This window comes from Apiotrichum porosum (assembly GCF_003942205.1).
Source record: "Apiotrichum porosum strain DSM 27194 chromosome Unknown scaffold_12, whole genome shotgun sequence".
NCBI lineage: Eukaryota > Fungi > Basidiomycota > Tremellomycetes > Trichosporonales > Trichosporonaceae > Apiotrichum > Apiotrichum porosum.
Window position 1 is genome coordinate 862,598 of NW_021167119.1, and position 18,732 is coordinate 881,329.

An 18,732-nucleotide genomic window follows, 5' to 3' on the forward strand; every position below is an offset into this window, starting at 1 on the left:
ATCAAACATACCCACGACGTCATCTCGGTAAAGTTCGTCAGCCGCGAGATCTGGCCATCACATGATAAGCCAACGCCCATTCCCCATGATATCTTTGACCACCGCAGCAGAAGCAGTGCACTTGCTGCACGGCAACGGTTCGTTCCGATGTTCCCCGTCGCTGTCAAGTATGAAAGACGGCTAGTGGAACCCGTTGAGAATGTCGTTTCGTCCACTTTCCAACCATGACTGTCCCCGACTACGACGTTGCCATTGTCGGCGCGGGTATTGCCGGCAGCACGCTCGCCTCGCTCCTCGCTCCTCATGCCCGTGTCATTCTCATTGACCGCGACGTTCGCGGCCTTCCAGGCTCTACAGGTCACGCGCCCGGCGTTGTTGCGCAGATCAACACACTCCCTGTCCTCACCGAGCTGGCCCGGCGCAGTGTGGCAGCGTACACCGCCATTCCAAACGGGTTCGACAACGTCGGTTGTCTGGAGGTCGTGCGTGGCGCCGATGGCAAGAACTGGATTCAGGATCGCGTGGCTGTCGCTCGCGAGCGCAAGCTCGAGCATTCGGTGCTCACCACGAAGGAGGCGCAGAGCCTCGCACCTGCGTTCGTCCACGACGACGCGACTGGTGCCATCTACTACCCCAACGACGGCACGGCCAATGCCAAGACGGTGACATGGCACGCCCAGGACCTCGCGGCTGCTTCTGGCGCTACACTTGTTGACGGCAATGTAACCAGCATTACCCGTCTTGGTCAGACATACACGATCACGACGTCTGACGACGCGCACACTGCCCGCCGTGTGGTGGTCGCCACTGGCGTCTGGGCCGGCCAACTCTGTCCGTGCCTCGCTTCTCGCGCTGTGGCCTTTGCGCACCCGTACGCGTTTGCCAACCGCCACGCACCTCGCACTCGCATGGCCCCCTTTGCTCGCTTCCCCGACGCTGTCATGTACGTCCGCGACCACGGCGACCGCATCGGTATCGGCAGCTACAACCACGACCCGGTTGTCGTCCGTACCGCTGCCACCAAGGTTCTCCCCACTGCGTACACCCCGTTCCAGCCCCAGTTCACACACACGATGGACGACGCGATCCGACTTCTCCCGCCGTCCACGGCTGCTACGTTTGCCGGCCGTGTGGACGCACAGCCCGCCGAGCTCACCATGCTGGCAGCCGGCAATGTCCCATACGGCTTCACCGGCGTGTTCACAATCACGCCCGACGGACTGCCCCTTGTGGGCCGCATCAATTTGGGCATGTACGCTGCCATTGGGTGCTGGGTCACACACGCTGCCGGCAGTATGCGTGTCCTTGCGGATCTGATCGTTGCCGACATCCGTGGCGAGGACGCGCCCGAGGCGGACGAGTGGCTCCGTGCGGCTCTCGACCCGTGCCGCTTCCACCCTATGGCGGATGTCGAGTGCGAGAGCCACGCTGTGGACAAGTACAAGGACATCTGGAACAAGAAGGACCAGGCCAAGGTGCTTGCTGCCCTGTAAGATGAACGTCGTACATGTACACTTACGCAAAAGGTTGTCAGTTGAAACATGTGTATGGAATGATGAATGCTCAACGGAGAAGTGTTGCCAAAAAGTGGCGTTAACATCATCAAAACTACTGACTACTTCATCATCTTCAACTATAGGGCATCATTGTCCATGGATCGGAGATCCAGAAGTGTCCATACGCTGTCGTCCCTTGGCGAGGGAGAGGAAGCGTGAGAGGGGGGGGAGCGAGGTCGTTTACTCCTCGGACGACGAGTAGCGAACGGCGCGGCGCTTGGGGGTGACGGCGGTCCAGACCTGGTTGTTGTTGCCAGTACCGCACGACCAGATCTGGACGGGGTTGCCGTTGGAGGTCGAGCCGCCAGTGTTGTCGAGGCAGAAGCCCTGGTTGGTGAGGGCGATGCGGTTGTCGCCAGTCCAGTACCACTGCTGAGCAGCGAGGCCGTCGTAGCACTGCCAGATCTTCATCTTGGTGCCGTCGGCGGGGCTGCTGCCGGCGTCGAGGCAGAAGTTGGTGCCGGCGACCTTGACCTGGCCGTTGCCACGGTTGATGACCCACTTCTGGGCACCGGTTCCGTTGCAGTCGTAACTGCGAATCTTGTCAGTAACCGTGCCACACAGCAAACATGGCGAGTCTGGCACTCACACCTGGACGGGGGTACCGTTCGCGAAGACAGCACCCTGGACATCGAGGCACTTGGTGCTGGCAGTGTTGGGGTGGAGGGCGACGCCAGAAGGAGGAGGAGGAGGAGTAGTGCTCGTGGTGGGAGGAGGAGACGTGGTGGTCGGCTCGCAGTCGGCAGCAGCAACGAGGCCGGCAAGGAGGGCGAAGATGGCAAGCTTGGAGAACATGGTGTGGTTGTGGTTGTTGTGTGGGTGGGGTGTCGTCGAGTGTTGCTACTGGTGATCTAGGAGAGAAGGAGAGACTGGAGATGAGGAAGAAGGCTCCACAGACGCTTGCTATTTATGCTGTTTGTCTCAGGCATGGCCGGGTTGCCACACGATCACCGTGAGCAAGGAAGCCAAGAACGTCAGTATCACTTGGTCAGCTTCAGTCATGCGTCTGCTGCTCCCACAGGCCCCATGGGTCCCGAACAGAGATGCGACAATGCTGATCTCCGTGACGAAGGCTACGTCGTCGCGGTGGGCTGCGCATATTCTGGACGCGGAGGACAGTTTGCGGAGATGGAGCCGATGGTCACCCCTGCGCTCCTAGCGACGTCGACGCAATGTGGGCACAAGGATCAACAGCGAGCATGAGGTATTGGCCCAAGGCCAACGTTGTCAGTGTCCCTTACCATGGCGTTGGCCGGCAACACTGCCTCGCGATGAACGGCACTGCCTCTCGGCTTGGACTGGATCCCTTGTTCTGATTATCGCAAGGTTCTTTCGTAATGGCACTGTCGCGGTACGACGCCCACGCCGACGGGCATATGCGCATGGAGCGCCACACCATATGCTTTGATGGACCCTCACCGTCGATTCCTTCCGCTCGATGCCTAAACTGCTTTCTCCTTGGCCGTGTCAAGATGTCGAGCTTCCGCGACAAGGTGTGGGTCGGGTCACACACATGCCCCATACGGTGAAACCTTTACCGGCCAGATTGCCGACCTGGAACCCAGTTGGGACCGCTGCTGCTGCTGCTGCTGCTGCTGCTGTCCAGCCTCCTCAAGGCTATGAATCTGATCCCAGCAAACATCAGGTCCGAGATGCCACCCCGAACTCGCTAGTACAGAAATGTTTACGACACCTACGTCAGTGGGTGAGGTTGTGGGTGAGGTTGTGCGCCAGAGACGCGTTTGCGAGCAACAATGTTGGACAGTCCCCGGCAACGAGGGATATGGCCGACACACCCGGTATACGTGGATCGGATCAGATCTGTGATTTGTGAACCGTATGGAACGCAGCAGAACAGAGGTTCAGCCAGGTCGCGGCTTCTGACTGCTGCGGATTGTAGCGTCGATTCTTTGTCCAGGGGTGTGGCGACAAGCAGGACCTGGCCGTTCCATCCGCGGTGCTTGGCATATGGATCTTGTGTTTGACTGGAAAGTTGAGCGCTCAACCTGCCACCCTCGATATGCTTGTTCGTCACGCGTCAGCTGACCCGATGTGTTCCGCGCCACCACCTCTCGGTCTCTCGGCAGAAGGCCCCCAACCCCCAACCCCAAAGGCTGTGCTGATGTCGGTACCCCGACGCTCCACGCGCGCCCTGCTTCCGCATACTTTGAGCCCACTCACCTTGGAAGCGGAAAGAGAAGGATGCGGCGAGCCTTGTTCCACCGCCTTTGCTATTGCTTGGAAGGTTCGGGTGTTGCTGATGACGCTGGAGACGGGCAAATAGTAGGGTTCGGTAATGTTGGCAGAGAATGTCTTGGCTGGTGCCTCGCACCCAAAGCTCACTGATCCGACGGACAAGGTCCAATATTTCACGGTTTGGGTACCTCATCACCAATTCTGGCGCGTGAACCATGGCACCTCCTGCCGTCAGCTAGGGCAGGTGGACGGTGGTGGACCTGTCCGCGGGCCGTACTCCCCGCCGATGAAGCTCCGCGCTTTGTTTTTTGGATTCGGCGTCCATCACTCTTAGTCCAGTCAACCGCATGGCCGTGAGAAGCAGTGAGGCGGTGACGGGGGAGCACTGTCTAACTAAATGCCTGCGTCGTCCTGCTGTCGGTTCCGGGGTGAATCAGTTCCGTTAATGTGTGGGCCAAGGATAGCAGCGTCATGTAAAGCAACAGCACAGTCATCAGCCATGATGTTAGCAACAAGTGTGGCTTTTTGCTGTTCCCAAACAGGGGCCTAATGCCTCTACATGCTGGTATGTAACGGTCGCATAAAGGAAGCCCAAGTTGCGCCGCTACAGGCAAATCAATTGTCCTTGCAACGCCATGAGCACAGCAAAACTGTTGCCGACGTCGACAAGAGCAACATTTGGACGCGGGACTATTGCCAGCAGATGACTGGCATGATTTGGGGGAATATGACCTGCGTCCCCTGCGGCCCGCGGTTTACTGACGTAGCGACGTAGGGATGCATTGTTAGTGGCCCTTGAACAGGTTCGAGGGTGATCGACATATTGCTAGTCAAGCGCAAACCATGGAGAACAAGAGAAGAACGAAGCAGTACCGACACGAAACAACGGTAAACCCGGCCCTTTGCCGAGCTTGCCGACAGAGAGCGCTACTGATCGTGGCCATGTCCTCGTGTTTGTAGACATTGGAAACGCGACCATACGTCCGCAAAGTATCCTCGCACCGGCGTGCACCACATGCGTCGACCGTGACAATGTACAGCCTTTGATCGACGCCCTGTTTCGCAGCACGCGGGGACTCCCGCGCTCGGACTTGCGGTGACGCAGTCTCGTTCCAATGCGACGACACGACGCAAAAGCCAATGCAGATGATGGACGACGCCGACTTGCTCGGGTTACATCGGGTATGTGTGTGCTGGGGCCTCCACTCTGGAGAGAGGCGGGTCTAGCGTCTGCCCCAACTGAAAAGGTGGGCTTGCTTCTGGTGGCCGCAAAGATGATGTGGCGGAAGGCAGCTCGGGCGGCCATGTCTTGCAGGCAATCTGTGGTACCACCGCCTCCTCTCCTTGATCAACCTTGTACAGCTTTCCGTTTGAAAGCATGTGGGGCAGTCAACAGCGACCACGCGATGTCATGGCCCCCGGTGGCCGAGGACACACCCGGTGCCGAGGGTGTGGCATAGTGTCAGTTGTTGACGTGTTCCAGCGACTATTCCGTTGAGCTGCAGTCATATGTCGTGAGTACTTGCCCTCAGATGTAAGCCCTTGTCACTGGTACACCTGTGCTACAGAGTGACCACCGCATTGCATTGACTCGTCTAAAACACCGGCGCGTCCTTGAGGAACACCTTCCCTTCCTCGGCATTAACCCACTTGGCGACGCGGTTGGCGGTGCTGACGACGGCATTCATGGGGAGGTGTGGCGAGACGGCAATGTACAGCTCAAACGGCTTTGTGAGCCATCCGAGCACAGCCTCGTGCGCGTTGGCCATGTACACCAGCTTGAGCGGGGCTGCCTGGCCTGACCGCGCAAACAATGTGTCTTGTACGCGCTCGTACAACGTAACAAGCCGTTTCCTGTCCGCGCTGTCGGGTCCGTAAGGGTCTTCCCACTCTGGTGCGGTGAGCTGAGTCAGTCCGCGAGACTTGTACACAAAGTGTCGCAGGCCAGGCGAACCGACAGCTGCCACGCTGTATGGGTGCGCCTTGACGCTGGCCTGGATCCGGTCGAGCGCGCCGTCCTTGGTCAACTGCTCGACGACCGACTCGCGCCAACCGCACAGGGGCTCGAATGCGTCCCTGTCTGCGCTGATGAAGACCAAACCAACGTCCTCGCGCACAAACGAAATGTAAGCGTGGACAAAGCCCGCCGGGTTGAACTTTGGTAGGCAGATTGGTAGCCATGTCTCCACGGAGCGCAGGGTTGCCGACGTCGCCAGCGTGTTGAGGAGGAGATGCATGTCGGACGGGTGGACGGCGTGTCGTCGTGGTCGGAGGAGCGTGACAATGTGGCCGCCAGCAATAAGTAGAACGTAAAGTAGGTCCTGTCAGGTCAGCAGTGCAAACGGGGACTGTGATCTCACCTTGAACTTGGCGGGAGGCATCAACGCCGAGGCCGCGGTATCCCTCAAAGCTGGTGCCATACGGAGCGGCTGCAGTGTGGTGGTGAAGAAACTCAGGTCGTGCTGACACTGAGCCACAATCTTGTGTAGGAATGGATCAGAGCCTGATGTCAGCTGAAGGGCTACGAGCATCCAGCTTACCTTCGAGTAGCCTCGACAGGTCAAAGTTGCTGCGTCGTTGGAATGCGCGTGAGATCTGAGTAGCGGTCACAACTGAGAGGATCTGGAGGTAGATGTATTCTAGGTGCATGCGCAGCTGTGAACTGTCAGTTGCTGCTTGTAAGGGAATGGAGAAAGCTACTCACCACATACTCTGGCTCACCCCAGTCGCTGACGGCGAAGAGGTAGAGCTGAGGCTTGAGCACGAATGTGATCTGGGTCTGGCCGCGGAGGACGGAACGTGGTCGGTCATCGTCTTCTGCAAAGATAGATATGAGCGCCTGCGCTACACCCATCATGTTGGTCATGGAGTCATCGTCGGGATGTCCTCTGTATTGGGTGAGCCACAACCTCGAACAATGACCCACATTGCCAGCACTGGCTTGCCAGCGTTCGTCAGCACATAGTATCTCCTTGGCGAGAAGGAGCGGTCCTGGACGCTTGAGAGGGTATGCACGTCTGAGCCGAGTCAGTATGTATGTGCTACACCGCAACTCACCTCTGCTGCTCGCTGCACGCGAATGCCCCCTTGGTCGGGTATCCCTCTGAACGAGCTCTCGCAGTCCTCTGCGCACGTCTCCCGTTGACGGCGCTGACACCTCGCCGCGCGCGTCCGTCTCGTCGACCTCCGTGTCTGGTTCCGGATCTGGGACGGGTACGGATGGGTCTGCACGTTCCTTGCCCTTGCGCGATCCGCCAGACTGAAGCGAGACGCCAGACGCCGAAGCGACTGACGGGGCAGACACGGACAAGGCCGAACCAGGCGACGCGCGACCGCTGTCCGACGCTGCGGGCGATAGTGCCGGTGGTGAGAGGAGACCTGAGACTGTAGATGAGACCGTGGTATCGCGTACTCGGCGTGGGGAGGAGTCGACGCGTGTCGAGACCGGGACGCTCGACGTGGAGACGGTCGCACGACTAGGTGTACCCGGGAATGGGGAGAGTGGTCGGCTGGGTGTGTCGTCACCGCCTGCCTTTGCACCGCGGTCTCGGCCTCGCAAGCTTCGTGATCGCTGAGAGTCGCCTAGATGTTGCCCAAAGGCGTTGGCCTCTGGTGGCGACATCGGAGGCAGGTGGTAGTGGTTGAATGGATGGTTGTTGACAATGACGACGACGGTGATGAAAGTGACGCGACGAGATTTGGGAAACTCCACATTGTCGTTCTTATCCACTCACCCTTTCATCCGATGATACCAAAACATCCTCCTTCTCCTCATCACCACCATCGCTCACGGCAACGTACACGGCACCCATCGGTTCTCAAGATCGCCGTCGGCGGCGCGGCCTTCGTCGTGCTTGTGTTTCTCATCAGCGTCCCCCGCGATCTATGGCCAGGTCTCTTCCCGTCCTCCACCGGCGGCAAGCTGGACGGGGACATAGTCCCCGCCCGTGTCTCGCATGGTCCACTGGAGGACATTCTTCACGACATTCACCGCAACTTTACGCGCGTCTGGAAGGAGCACAGTGACCATGCTGTCCCCCAGCCCGTGTACGCTGGACCCGCACTCACCGCCGCCCAAAAGGCGCGGTATGCGCACCTCCGCCGACCACCTGCAACGCGTCATTCTAAGATTACGGCTGAGGGTAAAAACATTGTGCCCAAATACATGTTTACAACGATCGTGCGCGACATTGGCGCCCAGCTTCCCGACTTGCTCAACGCGCTCGCCGTTGTGACGCTCTTTGTCGGCCCCGAGCACGTCAGCTTTAGCATTGTCGAGGGGCCTAGCGGTGACCCGACACCGCACATTCTGCGCGACCAGCTGCGGCCCATGCTCTTGGCACTTGGCGTCGCGCCGTCTGCCATCAACATTGAAACCGATGCCAAAAAGATCGACTTCAACCGCGTCAACCGCATTGAGGAGCTGGCCAAGCTGCGCAACCGCGCACTCGAGCCGCTGTGGAAGGACGTCGACCAGCAGTATCTGGGCAAGACGCCGCCAGGCCGCCGGCGCACTGTGGGCGCCGACGTGGCCGCTGTCGTGTTTTTCAACGACGTCTTCCTCCATGCCACTGACATTCTCGAGCTCCTCCATCAGCATATCTGGGCCAGTCGCGGCAACGCAGGTACTGGTATCACAGCTGCCTGGGACTGGATGGAGCGCGACCCGGCCTTCTTTTACGACGTCTGGGTGTCGCACACGGTAAGCAGCGGTGTGGTCAACATGTTGGGTGGTTCTGACACGCCTACCAGATTGACACTGGAGACATCTTCTATCCCATCAACCAGGCTTGGTGGAGTGCGAGCGATGACATTCTGTCCACGTCCCCGTCCTCGCGCGCAGCATACGACCAGCTCCGACCCTTCCAGGCATACAGCGCCTGGAACGGCATGGCCGTGCTGTCGCCCACACCCTTCCTCCCACCAACCAACGTCCGCTTCCGCCGCAGCGACCCCAAACGCGACGAGTGTGCGGCCTCAGAGTGCACCCTCATAGCGGCCGACTTCTGGAAGTATGGGTACGGGCGCGTCCAGGTCGTTCCCTCCGTCCAGCTCGCGTACGGCCGCGACGTGGCTCTCAAGACTGCCGTTGAGCTCCGCAAGACGCAGGCCAAGCTGGGGTGGAAGGAGTGGGAGGGTGTGCCGCCTTACAACCTGGACACCACTGTCTCTTGGATCAAGGAGTGAGTTTGAGGTCTGAAGATCTGTGTCTTTTTTGGGGCGAGGTGGGGTTGTCGACTGACTGCGAATCAGACCGCCAGCAAACGTCCGCTGCAACCCTTGGCCCGAGAAGAATGGCCTCGACGCCAACGTATGGGAGAATACCCTTTGGGTGAAGCCATATGTGCTCTAGACAGAGCTAGAGAACGCCCCTCGGATCGGGAGCGGCGATGTAACATGGACAATGGACGGAAGGGATATTTACTTTAGTGTGCGCAGCAGGATAGTGTATGGATGTCAGCTGAGGGACGCCCACCGGAATTATGTGATGTGACCGAACAACGTCTGTTGGTTCACCCGCTCTGCCAAATACATTGTGCCGAAGCTACTCATCACGGATCACGGACATGACGTGAGCAGCTGAAATTACTGGGCCAGGTGGAGCGGCGTTGACACAGCCCGACGCAGGAGAGGAGCTTTGGCACAAGATTACCTGGGGCAGGTGGAGCGAGTTTGACACAGCCCAGGTGACACTGACACGGCCCAGCTACACGGCCCAGACAACACGGCCCAGCCCATGTGTCCCCGTGATCCTTTGATACTTTGATCCGCTTCGGCGCGAGATTACTGTGACGGATGACGTGACATTGAGACCGAGTGGCACTCCTGACACGGCCCAGACGACACGGTCCGGCCCTGGTCAGGCAGTGACGCAGCCCAGCATACGTTACACTGCCCGCAGGAGAACGCGGCCCAAGGAGTTGGTATCGCTGGGAGCGTTATCCAGCTGTCCGCAGTGGCACCCAGATTGAACCCCACAGAATGGCATGATCTCTAACAAACATCCGAGACAAATCTATCGCGCCAACCACGTCCGTCTCCCTCTAGCGTCTGATGGGGATTTTATCCGCGGCCAACAAATGGCATGCCAGAAGCACTGGCGAGTTAGCTGGGCTGACTTGCCTCTCATGGCGCGAGGTTACTCACAGAATCTCCAGGTGGAGGACGTCCGCCTCGGCGGGAAGACCGACGATGAAGACGACCGAGTTGGCGACGTTCTTGACGTCCATGACGGGCTCTGGACGCAGGCTGCCGTCGGCCTGGCGCGATCCCTTGGAGAGGTATCCTGCCATGTCCGTCTGGGCGTTTCCAATGTCGAGCTGGGTACAGGTGATGCCGTATTTGCGGCCGTCGAGCGAGGTGCTACGGGTGAGACCGAGGACGGCGTGCTTGGACACGGTGTACGCTGCGCTGTCTGGGCGAGGCGCGGATGACGAGATGGATCCATTGTTGATGATACGTCCGCCCTTGGGCTCCTGCGACTTCATGACACGAACGGCAGCGGCAGTGCACAGAACAGCAGCCATGACATTGACGTTGAGCACCTGGCGGAACTTGTCCATGTCGGCATCCTCGATGGGGGTGGCCGAGAGGAGGTCGATGCCTGCATTCTGGAAAATGTCAGTGGGGTGGTCGGGCTGTTGCGGTTCGGTTACTCACGTTGAACAGGACATCCACGCGACCATACTTGCTCCTGACGGTCTCAAACATGCGGTCGACGTCCGCCTGGTTGCTCACGTCCCCTGTGACAAGCTCTACTGTCGTGCCTTGCTTGCATGCATCTGCTGTTGCCTGGAGTTCTGCCTCGCGGCGGCCAGAGAGAACAAGCACGAGGTCCTGTCCGTCCTTGGGGTATGCCTGTGACAGAGCGATCGCGCAAGCGCGTCCGATACCACCCGAAGCACCAGTAATGACGACAACCTTGGAGGGCATGATGTGGAGGTTTGGAATAGTGGGACAAGTAGGAGAGAGCGAGGGGAGGGGGAGGTCAAGACCGGTGGGCAGAAGCAGTGTTCGGGCATCAGCAAATGCGTTATAGGTCGGCGAGGTGCCGATCTGTTGTCCGGAACACCGGTCCGACGCACCGGACCGGCTTATCGTCGGGGGCCAGATAAACAATGGCCCGATTGTGCTCCACCGGCAACACGGCTATCGAAGGCAGTCAGCTGACCGTGGGTGCCCGCGGGGAATGTCGGGGGACGGGATCAATTGTAATCAGTCTTATCTATACACACGTCATTTAATATTCCGCGCTCGACCCCGGTAAACCCTTATCCGGGGCCACTGGTGCCCCATCCATCCCCACGAAATCGGCCTAGCGGTCACGTGACTCGGTTTTTGCGGAGCCACTTTGATGGGACTGTCGGGACCGGTCGGGTCCTCTGCCCGCGTTGGTTCTCGCGAGTTGGCCTTGTTGTTGCTCTCCCACTCTCTTCCCCCCCCCGTCGTCGTCTGTCCCGATCTATTTCGTGCCTCTCTTTGCTTTTCAACACCGGTCGCTCCGCCCACTAGCACGCTGCCTCACGCACACCCACACTCGCTCCCTCTCGGGGTGTTGCGGCCAACCGTTGGCATTGCTTTTTTTTCACGTTCCAACCACCACTATCTCCTGGAACATCCGTTGGTTGCTCCACATCCCCGTGACTACCTTCTCCCCCTCCCCCACAACTCGTCCCCCCTCAGCCCCGCAGCCACCCGGTGCTGTTGCGTGAAACAAACCTTGTCATATCTCTCTTCCCAGGTCACGCGTGATCCCGCGTTGCTCCTCGTCGTCACTATCAATTCAAGGCCACACACCTCTAAAAGGACAAGCGTCGTCCGGAGCAGCTTTTCCCCCCCTCCATCGATAATCATCTTTGCTCCGCAACAGCTCACCCCATGCCCAACGTCATGTCACCACCTACACTCTGGCCAGCACATGCACTCGTCTGTTGCGACAGTGACCACGGCAGCACGTCTTCCATGGCCCCACCGCCACCCAGTGTTGCCCTGTCCAACGCCTCCGACGTCTCTCTCCCCTCGGCACTGTCGTCAGTCCCCACCTCAACAGCAGGCTCTGTCACGGCCGCATCAGCATTGGGCTCGGTCCCTCCCTCGTGCGCATCTCCATGCCCATTCGAGGCATATTGCTGCCTCGATGAACACTGTGCGCCGGACGCAGCATGTGGAGGCGACGCGTGCCCCAACGCAAAGGACGGCCCCCAGACCCACGCTGGCTGCACTGGCGGCTCGTGTGGCGACTGCTGTGACGACCCGAAGTGCGCGCCCAGCACGGAATGGTGTCTCCCGGGCTGCACAATAGAGGAATATGTGAGTCATAAAAACGCCTCGTTCGGGAGACGGCGATCCATTGTTTACAAACATACTGACCACATTCCTGTCTCAGTTGGCATGCTGCGCAGACTCATGCGACACAAACAGCCACACGGATCCACTCGGGCTCCTATCACAGCAGCAGCAGCAGCAGCCACTTCCCACCCAGTCATACTTTGACCTCATCTCCGCCGTACTCGCAGGACAGATTGCACCCCCCACTCCCCTCCCGTCGACGTCTGCCCCGGCCCCACCCATGCCCGCTGCCCACAATGTGTGCCACTGGCAGAACTGCCACCGCACCTTTGAGAACATGCCCCAGCTTCTCGCCCACGTCGCCGCAGACCATCTCGGTGCGGCTTCCTTTGGCCCTTCAGACCAAGGTGCCAACCATGCGTTCGTCGAGACCCCCATGTCTGTCGGCCTGCCCACCCCGCAGACCCAGCAGCACACCCCGCTCATGCGCATGTCGTTTGACGGGTCGCTCCCGACGCCGACCCCGACAGCGCCACCGCCACAGCAGCAGCAGCAACAGGTGGCGCCTCCATCCCACCCCACTCCTAGTGGCGAGCACCACGGTGACCTCTTCGCCTGTCTGTGGGATGACTGCTTCCCACTCGAGTCGTTCATGGATGGTACTGCTCCTCAGGCAGCACATGACCACTCGCACGCCGGCCACAACCACGCACATGGTGGCCACAACCACAGCCACACCCACCCGGAGACAGGTGAGGCCTTGAGCCCCCAGACCATGCTCCGCCACTTGCTCGAGGAGCACCTGGGTGTCCCGTCCGTGTTTGAGCAGCCAGCGCCGACCCCGGCCGCCCACGTCCATGCTCATGCGCACGCCCACCCTCACCCTCACCCCCACCCTCATCCTCACCCACACACGCACGCCCACCACCAGCATGGTCAGCCCGGCCGCCCGAAGCCGTACTCTCGTCCCATGTCGAGGTCGCACTCGCATGCGGCCCACCACCACGCCCATGGAAAGGCGCACCACCACCACCAGGACAACAAGGCCAAGTTCCCCCTGTCGCCGTCGCCAACCCCGGCACCGAACGCCCACGTCTGCCTGTGGCCTGGCTGCACCCTCCGCGAGCCAATGGCGTCTGCCGGTGACCTCATGGAACACCTGTCCGAGGTCCACGTCGGTCGTGGTCGCGACAGCTACCGCTGCCTGTGGGATGGCTGTGGTGGCTCTGAGGGCCGCCTTTTTAGCTCTCGCCAAAAGGTTCTTCGCCACCTCCAGAGCCACACTGGCCACCGCCCGTTCGTGTGCCAGGTGTGCGGCCAGAGCTTTTCCGAGGCTGCACCACTCGCCGCCCACATGCGTCGTCACACCGACGACAAGCCCTTCGTGTGCGACTTCCCGGGATGCAACAAGGCGTTTGCCATCTCGAGCTCGCTCACCATCCACAAGCGCACGCATAATGGGGAGAAGCCATTCGTCTGTGCCCACTGCGGTAAAGGTTTCGTCGAGGCGAGCAACCTTACCAAGCACGTGCGCACGCATACCGGCGAGAGGCCGTTTGCGTGCAACCACCCGGGATGCGGACGCGCTTTCAGCCGTCCCGACCAGCTCAAGCGCCACATGCTCGTTCACGAGGCTGGGCACAAGGGCCGCGGTGGCAAAAAGGCAGCCGCCGTTCCAAAGGTGGAACTCCAAGCTCCCAAGATGGCGCTCCAGGCGGCTGTGTAAGATGTTCAGAAGCCACAAACAAGTTGAAAAAGCAGTTTTGTACAGTTAAGCTTTCTTTCGCCATTTGTGTACAGTACACCGAGTGTCGGTCTCCAGGGCTTTTTATTATATATGCAATGTATACTCTGTGACGCCTTACCATTGAGTAGCACCTGGGTGTTCGACCCAATGTCTGGGAATTTTGCTTCCGTCACGCGCCTCCAACGCGACGTGGCTTTGGGAAAGTGACGTTGTTGTTTCAATCTCCATTCTCCATTTCTTGTCCATCGCAACTCCCTCCCTCCCTCCCTCTCGTCTTCCGTCGACCTCCCATCCCCCCGACTCTCATTTTATCTTCGTCGGAGATGCGCCTCGCATCTCTCCTTTCCATTGCGAGCCTCCTCGTGCCGGCTCTCGCCGCAGACGCCGCACACTGGGCTTCCATCGCCGCATCGTCCCCCGACGGCGTCATCCCTCTGACTTCGGCCACCTATGACGAGATTCTCTCTTCGGACCGCGACTATGGCGTGACTATCATCCTCACTGCCCTGCCAGCACAGTACAAGTGCCAGCCATGCCACGACTTTGACCCCGTGTTCCGCGCCGTGACCAAGAGCTGGACTCGTGTCCCCAGGGACGACCGCGACACGCACTTCTTTGCCCAGCTCGATTTCCAGGACGGCCAGGCCATCTACCAGCGTCTCAGTCTCGCCTCGGCTCCTACCATCTACTACCACCCGCCTCTCAGCGGCGAGCGCAAGGCCGAGAATGGCTCGCCCGTCAACTACGACCTCAACCGCGCGTGAGTGGCAGGTTGTGCCAGAGCAGTGCGCGCAGCTCCGCAGTCCAGCACACCCCGCAGCCACTGCGAGCGCGTGCTGGAGCCTGGCCTAGTACCAGCGGGCACATGGCGACGGCCCGGATCCCTTTGCTAACATGCACAGTGGCCTCGGTCTCCCGGCCCTCCACACATGGGTCAAGTCGACCACCCCGGTCGCCTTTGACATCTACAAGCCCATGAACCCTGTTCCCTTCATCGTCGCGCCCATTGTCCTGGCCGGCGTCCTCTATGTCCTCTGGTCGGCCCGTGCCATTGTCGTCCCCATCGTCCAGAGCCGTCTTGTCTGGGGTGTTGCCTCCATCATCATGTGCCTCACCTTCACCTCGGGATTCATGTGGAACAAGATCAAGAACGCGCCTTACGTCCAGGCCGGCCAGGACGGCCGTATCAACTGGATTGCGGGCGGTTACTCGAACCAGCTTGGTCTTGAGAGCCAGGTCGTTGGCGTCCTTTGTGAGTGGTGGCTTTCTTTTTCGTGTTTTGTGTTGGTGGAAAATGTTTGGTGCAAGCGCAGCCATGGCCTACCTGTCTAAGAGGTAGAGTAGTGCCACCTCTCCAGCGCAATGGCTGGACACAGACTGGTTGCCCACGGTAGTGTTGGGCCGTATGTGTCGCCACGAGCACGTCTGTGCTGTGATGGCGTCCGGGAATAGCCTGGTCCTTGGCACAGTTCGCAGGACAGTGGTATCCAGTGTGGCTTTGCCACGCTCCCCATTCGTCCGTCGCTCAGAGGCCTTTCGGCATTCTAGTCGTGGCATACTGCGGACGTCTGGATGCCTTGAAGCCCTCCGTATGGCTCAGCTCAGCTGCGCTCTGGGTTGGGTCGAGTGGGACGTGCCGTCTTCTGGACCGATATCTGCTCCAGCAGCATTCTGCTGCCACTGGACAGATCCAGTGAACGAGCAAAGCAAACTGGGACCCGCCAGCTGCGCCATTGGGGACCCTCTCGCTCGTACGCGCGCTAGATTTCTGCGTGGCGGCATCGGGGCGGCCTACAAACCCACCACGTCCTTGCTGGGCTCTGTCCCTGTCATTCTCTGCTTGGGCTTCGTCGGTACCCCGCAAATTGCCCCTTTCACTCCAACCGTGCGGCTCCACTGGTTTGGAATGACGAGAAGGCACTCGTCGGGGTGATCTTCGGGGGGTCCTCTGATGCCCTCATTGCACCACACTCGCGGACACTTACCGGAATCTCCTTCCCCGGTCTTTCATCCTAAAGCTGTCGTACTCCGTTTCCTCATTTTATCCAGTTCCATCGCAATCCCCACAAAAGACAAATCAAAGAGCCCCGCTGACAATTCCCGCACAGACGGCGTGCTTGCCCTTTGCGTTCTCGTGCTGTCGGTTCTCATCCCATCGCAGGGCTCGCCCATCAAGCAGCGTGTTGGCACCTATCTGTGGCTCGGCATGCTCATTGTCCTCTTCTCGCTCCTGATCCGCATGTTCAGGGTTAAGAACGGCGGATACCCCTTCACTATTCTCTAAGACGCCGACGCCGTTGTGTGCACGCAAGAGGCGCTCAAACCTCTGCCACACGTCCGTGTACGCACCTGCTTCCGTCACGTACACGCTCCAGAGCCAACGCGGAAGATGGACGGTGAGCGGCGAGAGCACTGTGGAGCCTGGGCGTCTGCAAGGAGCAACGAGAAAGAGCATGGAGAGGAGTCGACAACACTTAGAAAGGAAGAAGAGCGGACAAGCCAAAGGGGAAAACAGGCGCCGTGTGGCGGTGCTAGAATGACGTCCCAACGTCCCTTGTTACCCACCCAAAATCTCCCCCCACCCATATCACACAAGCAAAGTAGAAGCACAGTTTATGAAGCGCCGGGCGCGGAGACATGTATACGTGACACAGCAGCCCAGGAAGGGGAGGTAGATCCAAGCGAGGACCTCTGGTAAGCTCTGCGGTTCAACTCGGGACTATGCCTCCGGATCAACTATGAGAAACCCAGAGGCTGCTGAGAGCAATGGGTGTGTGGAGGCGCGGAAGTCGTGCTGTCGCCGGCTGTCGTCGCGCGGGGCGCGCGTTAGCCCCAGGAACAGCGTTGCCAAGCCAAGCAAGACAGAGAGACGCGAAACGCACTCCAACTGAAACTTGTTAACCCCACTCTGGGGTGGTTACTTTGACTGTTTAGAATGCGTCCAGCCCCCTTACATGCCACCGCGTTCCCACGACGGTATCCAAAGTGGGCACGCGAGTGCACCGCCTTTTTGGTGTGATGACAGCGAGAGACAGAGACCGTTCAGCAGGAGAGTTCAGACGCTCCGATACGGGGGTTTCAAGATGGCAACATGCATGCATGGTGCTGGGAGAAAACATAAGGCCAAATAAGCTAGACAGAAAAGACTGCCCCGGGTGTACCGGGGTACCAGTGTGGCGGTTTCACAAAGCCATTTATCAGTGGGCGATGAACAAAACACGCCGACAGTGTGAGCTTGGGACAGACAAGTTGCGAGGGCGAAAAGGAGGATGAAGAGGTTTCCATCTACAGCGTTTGCTACAAAGAGTCTAAATGGTCACAACGAAGGTGGAGGTTGGGATGGAGGACCACTTCTTGAGGGGGCGGGGGGGGGATAAAAAAGTGTATTTACTAAGGATTAAACTTGCGCGCACGGACGAGCGGTCGCACTTGATGTCGAGTGGTCGCTCTTGATGTCTTGGAAGAGGGCCACTTTAGATGGCAAAGACAGCGGCCATGACAGCGGCAGCGACGCCGGCGCCCGAGACGACAACGTTGCGGCCAGCGCCCGAGCCGGCCTTGGCGGACTCGCTGGCGGCAGCAGTTCCCGAGGCGGTGGAAGGCTTGACGGACGAGGCCCCGGCTCCCGAGGCGCCTGGAGTAGAGGCTGCAGTTCCAGCTCCAGAGACAGTGGGAGTGGTGGCCTTGGCGGAGGTGCCGGGGGTAGTAGCGGCGCCAGCGCCAACGGACGAGCTGCCAGCACCGGCGGCACCGGAGGCAGTACCCACAGCACTACCAGCAGCGGTGTCAGCGGCGGCAGAAGCGGCGGCCGTGTCAGCGCCGGCAGAGCCAGCAGCGGTGTCTGCACCAGTACCGGCGGCAGCCGTGTCGGCACCAGCGACAGCAGTGTCGACAGCAGTGCCGGCCGCGTCGGTTCCAGCAGCGTCAGTGCCAGCGGCGGCCTAGAAACACGTCAGTCTTGGAACGGAGCACATTGGGACGGAGAGAGGTGGGAGCAAGTAGGATGGGACACTCACGTCAGTCGGGGTGGCAGCAGCGTCGGTTCCGGCGACAGGGGTCGTAGCCTCCTGAGCGTAGGCGGTGGCGGCGACTGCAAGGTCAGCAATGCTCTGGGCGTTCATGGACAGGTGGGGTGCATGGGGTGGAAGGTGGAACACGTGGTGGCCTGCGCCACACTGAAAACGAAGCTACGACAGTCGGGTGCCACGCTCCAGCAACCAAAGACTACTCACGGGCAGCGGTAAGGGCAAGGGTGGCGAACTTCATGGTGAAAGTGAAAGAATAGAGAGCGAGGTTAGAGAGTGATAGGTGTCTGAGAGATAGTTGGTGATGCTGAAGGATGTGGGCACGTCTGCGCGTCTTCTTATACTGTTTTGTGGGGGGGTCTGCTTCTGTGAGTTCTCTGGGCAACCACACGACAGACACACAGACATATGCACAGAGGACACGCTACGCGCGCGTTCGCGCGCTAAATCCATCTCGCCTCCCCCGCACCTGTGCGCACGCGCAGAGCATAGACAGCCCGTTGTCGCCCCTCACAACCAAACCCGAGGGGGAAAGAGGCCCAAGGACGAGGGGTAAAGCAAACACATTCGCAAAGCTCCGCCGTTGACGACGACGACGCTCGCCGACGCAAGCTCAGCAACGACCCCGGACGACGACAGTCTCTTGCCCCGCTCTGGACGCCTACGGGCTCTCCGTGGCCGACAACGATGATGCGAAACAGAGGGCAGGCACCATCTGCTGCGGACCATCGGTGGGGGGGGACCAAAGGAGACGAGACCCATTCTGGGGTGCCCTCCCACCTGCCACTTTGTGCCGCCGGCATCGCACATTTCCTATCCGCCTCAACACACCTCTCTCTCCTCTCGACGCCCACGGCATGGCGGGACACGACAGTCCACAGCTGGTGTTGTAGAGCCTCGGCCTGGACTCGTCACCGTA

The 18,732-nt window shown here is 59.8% G+C and overlaps 8 protein-coding genes across 8 annotated transcripts; 4 read left to right on the forward strand and 4 right to left on the reverse strand.

Annotated features, from left to right (window-relative positions):
- Positions 1–224: 224 nt before the first annotated feature.
- Positions 225–1,493, forward strand: EHS24_002381 (uncharacterized protein; the record flags this gene model as incomplete). The annotated part of the gene is made up of 1 exon (XM_028618121.1): positions 225–1,493. The coding sequence occupies one exon, from the start codon at positions 225–227 to the stop codon at positions 1,491–1,493; it is 1,269 nt and encodes a 422-aa protein (XP_028473799.1).
- Positions 1,494–1,736: 243 nt separating this feature from the next.
- On the reverse strand, positions 1,737–2,351 carry EHS24_002382 (uncharacterized protein; the record flags this gene model as incomplete). Its single annotated transcript, XM_028618122.1, has 2 exons — positions 1,737–2,088; positions 2,146–2,351. 2 exons carry the CDS (start codon positions 2,349–2,351, stop codon positions 1,737–1,739), a joined length of 558 nt encoding a protein of 185 aa, XP_028473800.1.
- Positions 2,352–5,347: 2,996 nt separating this feature from the next.
- On the reverse strand, positions 5,348–7,374 carry MON1_1 (Vacuolar fusion protein mon1; the record flags this gene model as incomplete). The annotated part of the gene is made up of 6 exons (XM_028618123.1): positions 5,348–6,073; positions 6,113–6,255; positions 6,293–6,407; positions 6,457–6,640; positions 6,679–6,769; positions 6,810–7,374. The coding sequence occupies 6 exons, from the start codon at positions 7,372–7,374 to the stop codon at positions 5,348–5,350; spliced, it is 1,824 nt and encodes a 607-aa protein (XP_028473801.1).
- A 123-nt stretch (positions 7,375–7,497) lies between these two features.
- EHS24_002384 (uncharacterized protein) lies at positions 7,498–9,105 on the forward strand (the record flags this gene model as incomplete). The annotated part of the gene is made up of 3 exons (XM_028618124.1): positions 7,498–8,454; positions 8,505–8,935; positions 9,006–9,105. 3 exons carry the CDS (start codon positions 7,498–7,500, stop codon positions 9,103–9,105), a joined length of 1,488 nt encoding a protein of 495 aa, XP_028473802.1.
- A 710-nt stretch (positions 9,106–9,815) lies between these two features.
- EHS24_002385 (uncharacterized protein) lies at positions 9,816–10,685 on the reverse strand (the record flags this gene model as incomplete). Its single annotated transcript, XM_028618125.1, has 3 exons — positions 9,816–9,849; positions 9,900–10,363; positions 10,413–10,685. The coding sequence occupies 3 exons, from the start codon at positions 10,683–10,685 to the stop codon at positions 9,816–9,818; spliced, it is 771 nt and encodes a 256-aa protein (XP_028473803.1).
- A 1,693-nt stretch (positions 10,686–12,378) lies between these two features.
- SUR1 (zinc-finger protein) lies at positions 12,379–13,767 on the forward strand (the record flags this gene model as incomplete). The annotated part of the gene is made up of 1 exon (XM_028618126.1): positions 12,379–13,767. The coding sequence occupies one exon, from the start codon at positions 12,379–12,381 to the stop codon at positions 13,765–13,767; it is 1,389 nt and encodes a 462-aa protein (XP_028473804.1).
- Positions 13,768–14,111: 344 nt separating this feature from the next.
- OST3 (oligosaccharyl transferase subunit ost3/OST6) lies at positions 14,112–16,072 on the forward strand (the record flags this gene model as incomplete). The annotated part of the gene is made up of 3 exons (XM_028618127.1): positions 14,112–14,548; positions 14,691–15,040; positions 15,897–16,072. The coding sequence occupies 3 exons, from the start codon at positions 14,112–14,114 to the stop codon at positions 16,070–16,072; spliced, it is 963 nt and encodes a 320-aa protein (XP_028473805.1).
- A 1,189-nt stretch (positions 16,073–17,261) lies between these two features.
- Positions 17,262–18,054, reverse strand: EHS24_002388 (uncharacterized protein; the record flags this gene model as incomplete). Its single annotated transcript, XM_028618128.1, has 3 exons — positions 17,262–17,729; positions 17,805–17,953; positions 18,021–18,054. 3 exons carry the CDS (start codon positions 18,052–18,054, stop codon positions 17,262–17,264), a joined length of 651 nt encoding a protein of 216 aa, XP_028473806.1.
- Between the last annotated feature and the right edge of the window lie 678 nt (positions 18,055–18,732).